Genomic DNA, 12,356 nt, shown 5'->3' with positions numbered 1-12,356 from the left:
TATTTTTTATTTTATCATTGCATATTCTGGTTCCCAAAACTTTCATTACAGTCTAAATATGGTGTTGGAATATAGCTTCAGGGTAAGGTTAACTTATGTGACATGTCTGATTGTGGGAGACTTTAAACACTATATCAAAATTAGAGATTATTTACCTGTGGAAGTCTTGGCAGACAACACCTCAGGGTATTTAAATCCCTACTTTTACCACATACATTGAAATGCAATGCACAAAAAAAAAACACAAAGTTACTAAAACCACCTGCAGACATATTTCAGTACAGACAATGAGCAGCAACCAGCCTCACGCACCTGCTGCACATTGCACATCAGTGTGATGTTTCTCCCATTAGCTGCTGCTCCTCTCTTGCCACCATCACTACATGAGTCCTAGTGTCTCCCTGCCACATTACATAAAAACTAAACGCTACATACAGTGACAACGTCACACACCTGCTTCCTTACTACAGTAACCATGTGTGTCACGTGTAATGGTCATCAAAGGTCCTGTTAGTAGAACACAACACAACGGCATCAATCACTTCTAAAATCATCATACAGATGAATTAGCACATTCTCTAAGCTTCATGAAGTGAAGCACTTTATCAGATTCGTGTTGCTGCTCTACAAATGTTTTCAACTCTAAGTCAACTCTAATCTAGTTCAGAATTCATTTAGTTTTCTCAAATTTAATGTTTTGTTATCAATTATTATTTGAAATTATTTATATATTCATCAACGTTAATTCAAGTTGAGCATATTTGTTACTTAATAATAAACTGAATTTTTATGCTGCAAAAAGACAAAGGGGAAAACTTAGCACCATTGTAAATCAGAAATCCATTCAAATCTTAATTTGAAAATGTGATAAACCGCATAAAAGGTAAAGTAAAAAACTAGTGGAAACTTAATTTTAAGCACAGAAAGAATTAAAAACAATGTTATGTTCAAACTGTTACATGAAGTTGCAGAAATAATAACAAAACTTTGATTCCAATCTTCATCATGTGTAGGGAAATAGAGTTTCAGACACTGTTCAAGAATCCAATGATTAGATTGTGATTATGATTTAATCTGAAACATACTGAAGATTCACATATGCAGTAACACTACAGTGTTTGCCTAATTTGTCTTCATCATCTTACAGCATTTATCTGTATGACACTGCTTTGACTTATTAAACCTATTATATTCATCTGTCTCCTCATTGAAGAACAAATTTCACTTGTGAGATGCTTCCTTGTTGTTCGGTTGTTACATAAATGTCAAACCAACAGCGTACTCACGTGTCTGTTTTAGCACACTACCAGAAATAAATAATCTTCCCTTGTAATGCAATTTAAAGTCTGCTATTACTTTGGCTATGTAATAATAATAATTATTATTATTAAGGATTATTACAAGGCAAGTTTTACTTTGTTGTCTTGTTACTTTGGGCTATTTTATTGACGAGATGAACAACTTAAATTGATGTTAATACATGTTATGTTCCCCAGGCACATTCATGTGACAGTTAATTTCTTTCTCCGCATTTAACTCATCCCCCTGGGGGGAGCATTGGGGGGCACCCAGGGAGCTAGCGCTGAGTGTCTCCTCGAGAACACTGAGGATGGGTAGGTGAGTACGCTGGGATTTGATCCCGCAGACCTCTGCATCCCATCTACCCATTGAGCTAGGATCCAGCCCCCTTGCAACTCTGAAAAGAATAAATGGGTAAAATAATAGATGGATGGATTCTCATATTTTCTCTTTCTCTTTCCTTTGAATCTGTTCATTCTTCCCTTGTACTCATTTGTTCATTTCTTGCCCTTTCCTCAAAGTAATATTTCATTACTATTTTCCTAAGCTGTTTTGGCCCTTCAGTCTTGTCTTTCATTTACTTCTGAGCCCACTCTCTGTCTTCATCACTTTGTATTTCCCTCTCAGTCATCATCCTCTCCTCTCAAAGCCTGGCGGAGACACCTCCAGAACTCCCCCCTCCTCTCCTCCTCCTGAGGCCACTCCAGGTAGGTGGTGGAGTTCATGAGTTTGCGCAGTTTGCAGAAGCGTTTGGGGACATCGTCCTTGGACAGTGGCTCCAGCAAGATCAAAATGGCTGCATCTCTGCCAACATTCCCATCAAACATCCAAAAGTGCGAGAAGTCCAGCTCGTAGCGGCACCAGTCGGACTGAACAAAATTCTCTGAGAGGATGAAGACAGTTCTCCGGCTACGCTCCATGGCACTCATGATGTTGTCCACAATCCAGTGTCCAGGAAGGAAGTCTCGCTTGTGGAGGCAAAGATTCAGTGGGCGGGAGCTTCTGGAATCCCCATCAGTCTCTCTGTAGAACAACAAACCAGAAAAGGGGGTGGATCAGTTGGCAAACAGCTGCTTAGGATCAACACAAAGACTTGTGTCCAGTGAAAAACCACCAGGTCAATTTATATTTTATCACCAGATAAATAAGCAGCATCTTCAATAAAACAATGTGGAAAACAGTTACCAGAAAATGGTGTGTAGCACTAGGTTTTGTTCATATCCATAGTCATTAAATCTCAGATATTCTGAACAACCCCAATTCTTTTCTGAACAACCCCCTTGATGTCCACTAGTCAGGCTTTAGGAGTGTCTTTCCAGACTGGAAATGCAGAATACAGTCCTCTAGTCTAATTTTTGTTTGTTTGTTCTGCAGCGTTTGGCATCGTAAACCACCAGTCTGCAGTTTCTGAGCTCTAGACAGACTCGTTCCTACCAGTCAGGGTGTATAATCAAGGTGTTCTGCAGGAACTAATATGCAGTTCTCATTGCCTTTGCAAAGGTGTGCCCCAGGCCTGTATGTACTCATCTTCTACATTATTCTGATAAGTTTCTAAGAAGTTTGTGGCTTGTGTGATTCAGCAATATATACTGACCATGTTTGTTCCAGAAAATTCATTAGTTCTAGTGAATTAAGACATATTTGATCTCATTAGGTATCTGCAAGAATTAAAGGGAAGATTTACAAGATGGTAGAAAGAGGAAGGCCAAGAAGGAGGTTCATGGACATTGAAAGAGGACATGAAAGAAGCTGGTGTGACAGAGGAAGACACAGAAGGTGGAGTGAGATGGAAATGAATGATGTGGCAAAAGGAAAAGAAGAAGTCATTTTATAGTTAGTGTACAATGGGGAGCAAGATTTGGGAAAAATATTCTTAAATATTGTTCAGGAGTTATGAGCTATAATTAGCATTATGGGAATATCACAAAGTGGCACCATCTATGCCAAAATTCTTGAAACCTTGAAACTCCCAGTTGAGTGGCAGACAGATTAATGGTACTGAAAACATGGCTGCACTTACCCTGGCTCCTCTAACTCAGGAACCAAGAAGTTTTCCACCCAGGTAGCGTCTCTGTCACTGTATGAAACAAAGGCGTCAAATGACAGCAGTCCTTCTGAATTGTCTTCAGCTAGGAGTTGCTGTCGTTGTCGTCGTCGCCGGGAGCTTTGCTTGGCCTTGAGCCATGCCCATGTCATTTTGAGGTACCAGAAGGCATGGAGGCGCAACAGCAAGATCCACACTAGGACCCCAACAAGTAGGGTAACCACACAGCACACAGAGACAAATAAAACCTGGTGGCACACAACAACGGAGAGAAAGACCTCAACCACTGGTTGCCCCTGCAGGTCAAAAGGAGAGTCGCAAACATAGTTCTCCTCTCTGTCTGTTAAGTGTACGTCTCCACCTCCTTTAAGGGTCTGTTGGAGGAAGGGAACGAATTCACAGGAACAGACAAACTTGTTTTGACCAGCCTGGAGGTTCTGGAGTCGTTTGTATTCTTGAAGGTCTGAATGTCCAAAGAAGCCCAAGGTGTTGGACTGTTGAAGAATAAAGCGGGGTAAGAATGGAGAATGCAAAGGGGTTTGGAAGCTGAAACATAAAATGTGATTGTTTCATACCTGTATAGTCATTGTTTGTAGATTGGGGAACAAGCTTCCTGAGGGCAGCCTCAGAAACTTATTCCCTGAGAGTTGGAGCTCTTGCAGGGATGGCAGAGCCAGAGTGAAGTCTTTGAGATTGTTGTTGCTCAGATCCAACACCTATATATGATAAAGTATGAAACACAATTGCTTTGTTATGGAGTGTTTTTCTTGTAATGATGGCAGGCCTGTCAGGATTGCTGCCAGATAGTCCATTCTTAGTACCTCCAGAGTGGCTGGGAGACAGGGAGTTATTTTGGTAAGTTTAGCCCCAGAGATGTTGAGGAATCGCAGTGTGGATGGCCACGAGCAATGCTGTGGCATGGAGCTGTAGCCAGTCCTGCTAATGTCCAGGTGGGTCAGTTTGTAGAGCTTCTTTACCAGTTGGCTCATTGTGGACAAAGACTGGACAGAATTGAAACAGAATTGAGGCAGACAAGTCTTCACTAGGGCTTTGTTTTTTGTAAATAGTTTTGGGGTTATACTTGAAAGGGTGATACAGATTTTAACACACAATGGTCAGATAAGCAATAATTAGCTATTGCTGCAAAAATGTTGGTAAAACCAAAATCATGTTACACTGACACTGAAAATCATTACTCATAATAGTACAAGTAATATTGGCACCTTAAGAGCATTTCCACTGATGTTTAAAACTCGAAGGTCCTTCAGCTTCCCGGCTCCATCACACAGTGTTTCCGCAAGAGTCAGGTCAGTCAGCAGGTTGTCGGACAGGTCCAGGTACTGCAGGTTCACTAGCAGTCCAGATGTGGCACAGGGCATCACAAACACCTGAGGATAAAGGTCACGCTTTGCTCATAAAGCTCAGACCTATATAAAGAATAAAATGTAATAAACTACTGTGATTTATTCAGTGATTAATTAACCTCTTTGGATAGAAAAGCACGCTAGCTGATAATATTGCCAGCAACAGTAAACGGCCAAAGTCACAACATTAACATAACTCTTTCTCAAGAAAAGCATGTGTCTAAAGTTTAAGCTGCCAGTACACGCAAAACTACTTATTAGTCGGTGGTCAGTTAGTCAGTTACTTCTTACTCCAGACATGGTTGGTTTTGAGTCATTCAACCATCTACCTGATCCACTCTTGTTGAGGTCTCAGAAACAACTTGAGGATGAACTGATTAGATTTTGGTGATAAAAAGTGAAAGAAAAAATAACGTGGTCTCTTGGATGAACAGATTAGAGACTGGTTTTGGTAATTCTAGTTAAATTTTTTAGATGACTATCTACGGCATGCTGTTATCCCCATATTTAAACAATATTCAAGGCCACCAGTTTTTCATCCAGCCTTGTAACATCCACATTAAACATTTAGGGTTTTAATGTAGTTAAATGATTGCATCCTTAGTACTTACGCCAATAAAGCTCAGTTTCTCCATATCTGTAATATTCATTACTGCTGTCTAAAAACAATTAAAGAGGGCTGGTGGTAGTGGTCTGATGTAATATACTGTATGTACTTCTGTAAAGCTGAGTGTCAATACTAAACAAAGGCAAAGGCCCAAAGTCTGCGGAGAGGTTTGTCTGTCCTACTGGCTTAGATGTCATCTTTTTTTGTACATATGGCAAACAACTATCATGGAAATCTATAAAAAGACCTCAGTTTGGGTTCCCATGCCCACTAAGTGTGCCAATGGTAACACCCAAAGCTGGCCAATCAGAACAGAGTGAGCTTAGTTGGTGGGGGAGGGGTTTGAGGACGCAGGATCTACAAAAAGCTATTACATAAAAGACCATTATAAGATAATAAGCTGTTTTTTGAACTGAAAACTAAACAAAGCTTAATTCAACAGAGCCCGTGAATAAAATTTTGAAAGAAATCTAAGGCCTGTGAGAGTCTTTGTTAAAAGCCGACGAAAGCAGCAACAAATGATGAATAATTCTAGAACAAATACATTTCAGAATATTGCAAAACGTTTCGCAATTTAAAACAGAATGCAACAAAATGCAACGGATGAATCCCAACACTTATGAAGTTTAACTCCCACGGAAAAAGAAAACAAAGACGAAAACATCTGACCAGTGGAGAAAACGTATGCTCCTAAAATTATTAATAGCAACAGGAATCACAGTAGAGCGCCGGACTAAATCAAATGCATGAAGGGAATCAGCTTTTTGACTTAGTTTCTTTGCATTCACCTAACATGTAACCCTTTGTTAGACTAAAGTTTACCTTGGCGTTTATGACTGACACCTTCCTGGGGTACTTCAGCAGGAACGACAGTTGGAGAAACGACACAAACTGAAAAAGAGGCAGCACCTCAATGTTTTTTACCAGGAACTCATCGATGCCTTTATGATCGGTCCAGCTGGCTTTCTCCCACCTACAGTAACACCAACCGAGACAACGAGTATTAGTACCTTTGTCTTGTAGGTTGTTTCTAACAATAAAGACAGTTAAAGACAGTTTATATCGACAGCATTTTAATAATAATATACAATAACACTAGTTCTAATCTTACTTTCCGCGACCCATCAGTGTGACACCTTCCACAGAAATGGAGGTGACTGGGACACCATCTAAAACCACCAGGATGTCCACAATGGCCTCATCAGAGATCCAAACATTACGGAAGGTCAAGTACCTGAAGAGTGACAACCAGAGAGGATTGAACAGCTACTTTGGCTGCAACTTTTTGCCACATGGCTCATTAAATTATTAGGACTCTGCATGACCACAAAAACAAAAGAGAGACAGACCTGACCCTCCTCTTCGCTGCCTCTCTAAGGGGCTGAACAGACTGATTTCCATCTAGCCGGAGGTCTTCCAGGATAAGCGGTGTCTCAGGATACGACACGTCAGCCAGCACAGCCGAGGCTAAGGTCGTGTTTGTTAAAAATGGTTCGTAGAGGCTCAGGCTGACCCGACCTAGAGGCCAGATACTTGCTAGAGCGCCGGATTCATACCTGCAGAGATAGAGAAGGTAAAAAGTAAAAGATTGATACTTGAATCTTTGATTTGATATTATGTGTTTTACATGATTTACTTTAAACAAATGAGGACACTTGTCTCTCGTAACAAACAAACATAATTTCTGTGTCTGACCCTGTCAGGTTGTTAGCATGCACAATGAGCTCCTCCAGCTCAGTGACTCCAGACAGATCTCCTCTCTTTAGCATCTTCAGATGAGGACCTCCAAATGCAAGCCTCCTCAGATTGACCAGCCCCTGAAACACTGGAGGAGAACCCACGCAGCTGGAACAGAGCAGAGAAGGGACAAAGTAGGCGAACACCTAAACATTATATATAATGTCGACATTTGTTTCTTTGGAGTTTGAGTACCTCTGACCACTTTACCTGTATGGGTTAGCAAGCAAGTTGAGCTTTTGCAGAGCTGCTAGCTGACTGAACCATTTGTGGTTGAGAACGTTTAGCTCATTGTCAGACAGGTCAAGCTCCTCCAGATTGAACAAATGGTCAAACGCTGACGGACGGATCACAGCTAATCTGTTACCTGGGGGACAGTCAAATCAACATATAACAATGTTCTTACAAAAATGTATCTGGGGTTCCTCAGTCATCCACCCTTTGGTCCACCAATTAACAGACTACACAATGACGCCTTAGGAAGAATCAGTACCTGACACTGTGGGATGAGAACATGTTGGCCTCTCACACAATTTAAATGAATCAACCCTTGAATTTTCTCTGAATAAAATAGAACTTCCCATTATGGTTTTTAATAATAAAAATAATAATGAATGCAATAAAAATGCCCAGAGCTGTATCATCATTGTTAAAATCATTATGATGGTTAATACTGTTTAATACTATCCTAATATTGTTGTTATTATTTTTCAATTGATTTCGTGTTTAGTGTTTAAGACTAAAAGTTCACGGCACAAAGTCAATGACTTGAGGAACATTTGCTAATTTCCCCTTTTATGTCACCTGCTGATGAAGCACATGTGATATGACTAAAAGCTCCAGTGCAGCCACTAAATGGAGCTTTGAGGAAAAACTGTTTTTACCCAGTCCTCCACAACAATAACACAACCTATAATTGCACCAATAAATTAGTTGCAATATAAGTATACGTTACAATTTGAGTTTTAAACTACTTCCTGTTTTCCTGTGTTATATCTTATCTCTCATGTAATTGCAGTATCCCTACAAAAAGTCCAAATAATCCGATCATAGTTACCTTGGAGACTCAGAACCTTCAGCTGCGTATGACCAGTCAGGTCATCGTCGTTAACCACGTTAATGTTGTTAAAGGAGAGATCAAAAGCCAAGGCACGTTCTGTTACTGTGGGAACAACTGTGAATCCCTCATGGGAGCAGTTGCACAAGAGGTGAAGGTCACACTGATCGCAGGATGGCCTCCCCTTGTCTGGGCGTGATGGCTGAGCCCAGCACAGGATGACGAAGAAGAAGAGGAGGAGGATGGTGGAGGTCTGCTGTCTCATTCTGTATTTGATGGAAACACGAAAGGCAAGAAAAAAAGTGTATGAGTGGACGACTTAGTGAGCTGAGCAGTTAATAAGAATCAAAAAGCAGAAGTGGACAGTCTGAACAAAAGTAAAAAGAACCCAGAGAGGAAGTGTCATCTGATGAAAGAGGAACTTTTCCCAAAACACATTTCTCCCAAATTACACGAATCATCAAGCAGGGGAGGATTTAAATGTCCCTTTATCAACCAAACATTGAATATTATTATCATTCTGCTAAAACAGTCTCCAGGTTTTAGGTTTTCCACACAATGTTGGAATCTGTCTGCAGGCAATTTACTCCCATTAAACCACATCAGAGCCCGGGGCCCTCTCACACCAGAGAGTGGAGCAGTTAAATTTATCGTCAAACCTCAAAATATGCAGTTTAATGAAGCTTTGTTATGCAGTGGCATCTACTGTGGGATTCAAGCTAAAACACGAGACAGAAAAGATCAGCTGCAAACTCAGTTCTCAACCAGCCTGACTCATAAAAAAAAAAAAAAAAAATTCCTACAGGATGCCACTAAACTGCAAACGCAAATCCCAAATTCACTTTGGCTAAGATAAGGAAACTGTTGAACCACAAACTTTCTCTGAGGCTAACCAACTATAACACCCTCCCAGAGGCCTTCTGAGCAGGGCCTCACAGGATTGTTGGACTGACTAAACCAGAACAGTAGCTGACAAAGGACAACACACAGACAGTCTATGCTGCTAACACTTTATTATCTTTAGCATGAAATATTTCAAATGGTTAAGCGTCTGGGGAATTAGGTAATCAAGTACTACGAGAACCACATTAAGCAGAAACAAAGGACTAATCCATGTACTTTGTCACAGTACAAATTCAATCCAAATGTTACAATCGAATACAGTCCAATACAGCAGCTCTGCTGTTAGAACACGGTTCTAATTTGAATTACATCCACTCCACCATAGACAATGTCACAACTCGAAGCAGATCACCACATACCCAAGCCCTGGATGAACAAGGAGGTGCGCCTCCTGTTGAAGGCACGCAATACTGCCTCCAGATCAGCGGATGCACATCCAGAGCTAACCTGAAGAGGGGCATCAAAAAGGCCAAGCACTGCTACAAGCTAAAGATAGAGGAGCTTTTCCAACTGCGACCCTCAACGTATGTGGCAGGGCATCCAGGCCATCATTGACTACAAAACCACCCGCTCCACCCACACAGCCACTGATGTCCTCTTCTTAAACAAGCTTAATGACTTTTATGTGCGCTTTGAGAGAGACAGCACAGTAACCGCTACCAAGCTCAAACCCTCACCTGACCACCCACCAATCCTCCCCACAACAGATGTCTGCAGCACACTGAGCCGGATCAGTGCGCACAAAGCCGCTGGACCAGACAACATCCCTGGTCGTGTACTCAAGGCATGTGCTGAGCAGCTCGCTGGGGTTTTCACAGACATTTTCAACCTGTCTCTTGCCCAAGCAGCTTGCTCGATCCGGCTCCATCTGCTCCACCACCACAATCAACACTGGTGTATCACAGGGATGTGTACTGAGCCCCTTCGTCTACTCCCTCTTCACCTCTGACAGCAAGCCTTTGAACAGATCTAACACCATAATCAAGTTCGCAGATGACAATACGGTGATTGGTCTCATCAGCAACAACGATGAGACTGCCTACAGAGAGGAGATTCAGCACCTGGCCACATGGTGCAATGACAATAACCTGTTCCTTAACACCTCCAAGATGAAGGAGCTCATTGTGGACTTCAGAAAAGAGTCAAGAAATACACATGACACCATCCACATTAATGGAACGGCTGTTGAGCGTGTCTCCAGTTACAAGTTCCAAGGGATCCACATCTCTGAGGACGTGTCTTGGACTATAAACACCTCCAGTCTAGTTAAGAAGGCCCACCAGCACCTCTTCTTCTTGAGGACACTAAAGAATCAGCTGTCCTCAGATATTCTGGTGAACTTCTATCGCTGTGCAATAGAAAGCATCCTGACCAACTGTGTCACAGTCTGGTATGGGAGCTGCTCTGTTGCAGAGTGCAAGGCACTGCAGCGGGTGGTGAAAACCACCCAGCGCATCACAGGGACCACCCTTCCAGCCATGGAGGACGTCCAGAGGAATCGCTGCCTGCGTCGAGCGTGCAGCATCTATAAGGACTCCTCTCCTCCTGCCCATAGACTGCTCTCGCTCTTGCCCTCCGGCAGGCGCTTCAGGCGCCTCAAAACAAGGACGAACAGACTGAAGAACGCTTTATACTGCTCCCCCACCCCCCATTTCACAAACACCCCTTCCCGATGTTATTTGCACTACACATAACTTTTATGTTACTGAACCACAAAACTGTTCATTTACAGTCACTACTGCACCTTACAAAACATGCAATAACTTACACTGCACTACTATCACTTTAAAGCCTCTGTTCATAATTTATTTGCACTATATCCATTGCACTACTGCCCACCATAGCCTTATTTGCCACAGCCTTGTATGTCATTGTATATATCCATTTTTTTTTTAAATTTCTGTTTATGTACATATCCATCTGCAAAATACTGTACAATACTAACTTTTTTATTTATGCAAAACTAGATATCCTGCTTTTGCTGCTATTGCACTTCTGGTTAAACCTAAAGTGCATTTCGTTGCTTTGTACTTGTAAATGTGTAATGACAATACAGTTGAATCTAATCTAATTCCTCAGTTCTCTAATGGTGCTGGTTCTATGTTTTGACTCCACTACCTACTTTGACCTCAATAAGAAACAAATAGTAGAATTATCACCTTTCCGACAAAACATTTTTTAATTCTGGTTGACACTCACAGTGTTATTACCATACCAGAGGTGTAGACCTGTCAATAATATTGTTTTATATAGCAATAAACGCAGAAAAAGAAAGTTTTGTATCTATAACCAGGATCAGACAACATGAATCTACTCTGCTCAGTTCTTCTAGTGCTTTTGCTCAAAACAATCATCATGAGACACAATTCATACTATAGAAGCCACCGCTGTATTCAATCTGTTTTATATGTCTCCTACCGAAGTGTTTCCCTTTTATATTTACAGCACAGACAATAAATATTAAAGCTGTAACTGCTCTTAAAAATGGAAAATAACTGAAACACCCCTGTAACTCATTAGGTCACAATGGTAAAACTAAGGAATTCTCTTAGAAGTTGTTGCCTTACCTGGTGTGAGCGGACTTCTGATGATAAGAGAAAACCTTTACAACGATTCACATAACGAAAAGAAAAGACACTGAGTTAAGAAGGTTTTTATGAGGAAGTGAGAACTCAGGAGTTATAGCTCCAACCAAGTGTGGAAAAAAAGGGTAGTGAGTATGAAAATTAACTTTCGGGTAGAAACAAGGGAGTGGGTGACTTAAAGTGTGCAACTCATTGTCTGTGCATCTTAAGACTCATAAAACTTGTTTCACTCCACTGACAATAACAATTGAACAAGTTTTTAAAAAAAGTTTGTTATTTGAAATAAAAAAGTGATTTGTTGAATTTGATCAACTCCTCTATTCATTATGCATCTTGTCTGTGGTTTGTGTTACATAATACAGTAACCTCTGCATGCACAGGACCGAGACCACAATGACTTCCTCTCAGGCTTCCTGTTTTAAGAGTCCTCTGCTTATAATACCTAGTTACAAATATACAACCCTCTTTCCGAAAGATGACGTTGCTATACAACTAAGCTTTGTTGCACATTGATACCGAACACATCAAAAATATTCCCAGACAACACTTTTCTTTCCACCAAACTGTCCAGATGACTTCAGTCATTTCCTAGACTGATTGTATTGCCCACCAGCTGCATTACAGGGAAATGCTAAAAATTTGCTAAAAATAGAACAGTCACTGTATGTTAAATGGAGGCATCCGTTTTGTGTTTGGCTGATGTGATTTTAATACTTCTTAGACAAAAAGTGAGAAACATACTACAGCAGACAAATCAGTG

General features: G+C 41.0%; 1 protein-coding gene across 1 annotated transcript; it reads right to left on the bottom strand.

Moving 5' to 3' along the window:
• Positions 1-1,849: 1,849 nt before the first annotated feature.
• Positions 1,850-11,702, bottom strand: tlr2 (toll-like receptor 2). The gene is made up of 12 exons (XM_067523858.1): positions 11,579-11,702; positions 8,109-8,374; positions 7,262-7,418; positions 7,010-7,159; positions 6,664-6,870; positions 6,426-6,548; positions 6,137-6,287; positions 4,567-4,731; positions 4,165-4,344; positions 3,919-4,059; positions 3,320-3,837; positions 1,850-2,322 (listed from the first exon to the last, which is right to left on the bottom strand). The coding sequence occupies exons 2-12, from the start codon at positions 8,371-8,373 to the stop codon at positions 1,923-1,925; spliced, it is 2,457 nt and encodes an 818-aa protein (XP_067379959.1). The 5' UTR covers position 8,374; positions 11,579-11,702; the 3' UTR covers positions 1,850-1,922.
• Positions 11,703-12,356: the final 654 nt, after the last annotated feature.

The sequence above is a fragment of the Channa argus genome, chromosome 12, assembly GCF_033026475.1.
Source record: "Channa argus isolate prfri chromosome 12, Channa argus male v1.0, whole genome shotgun sequence".
NCBI lineage: Eukaryota > Metazoa > Chordata > Actinopteri > Anabantiformes > Channidae > Channa > Channa argus.
Note: the sequence above shows the minus strand (reverse complement) of the source record. Positions and strands in the feature narration are given on the sequence as shown.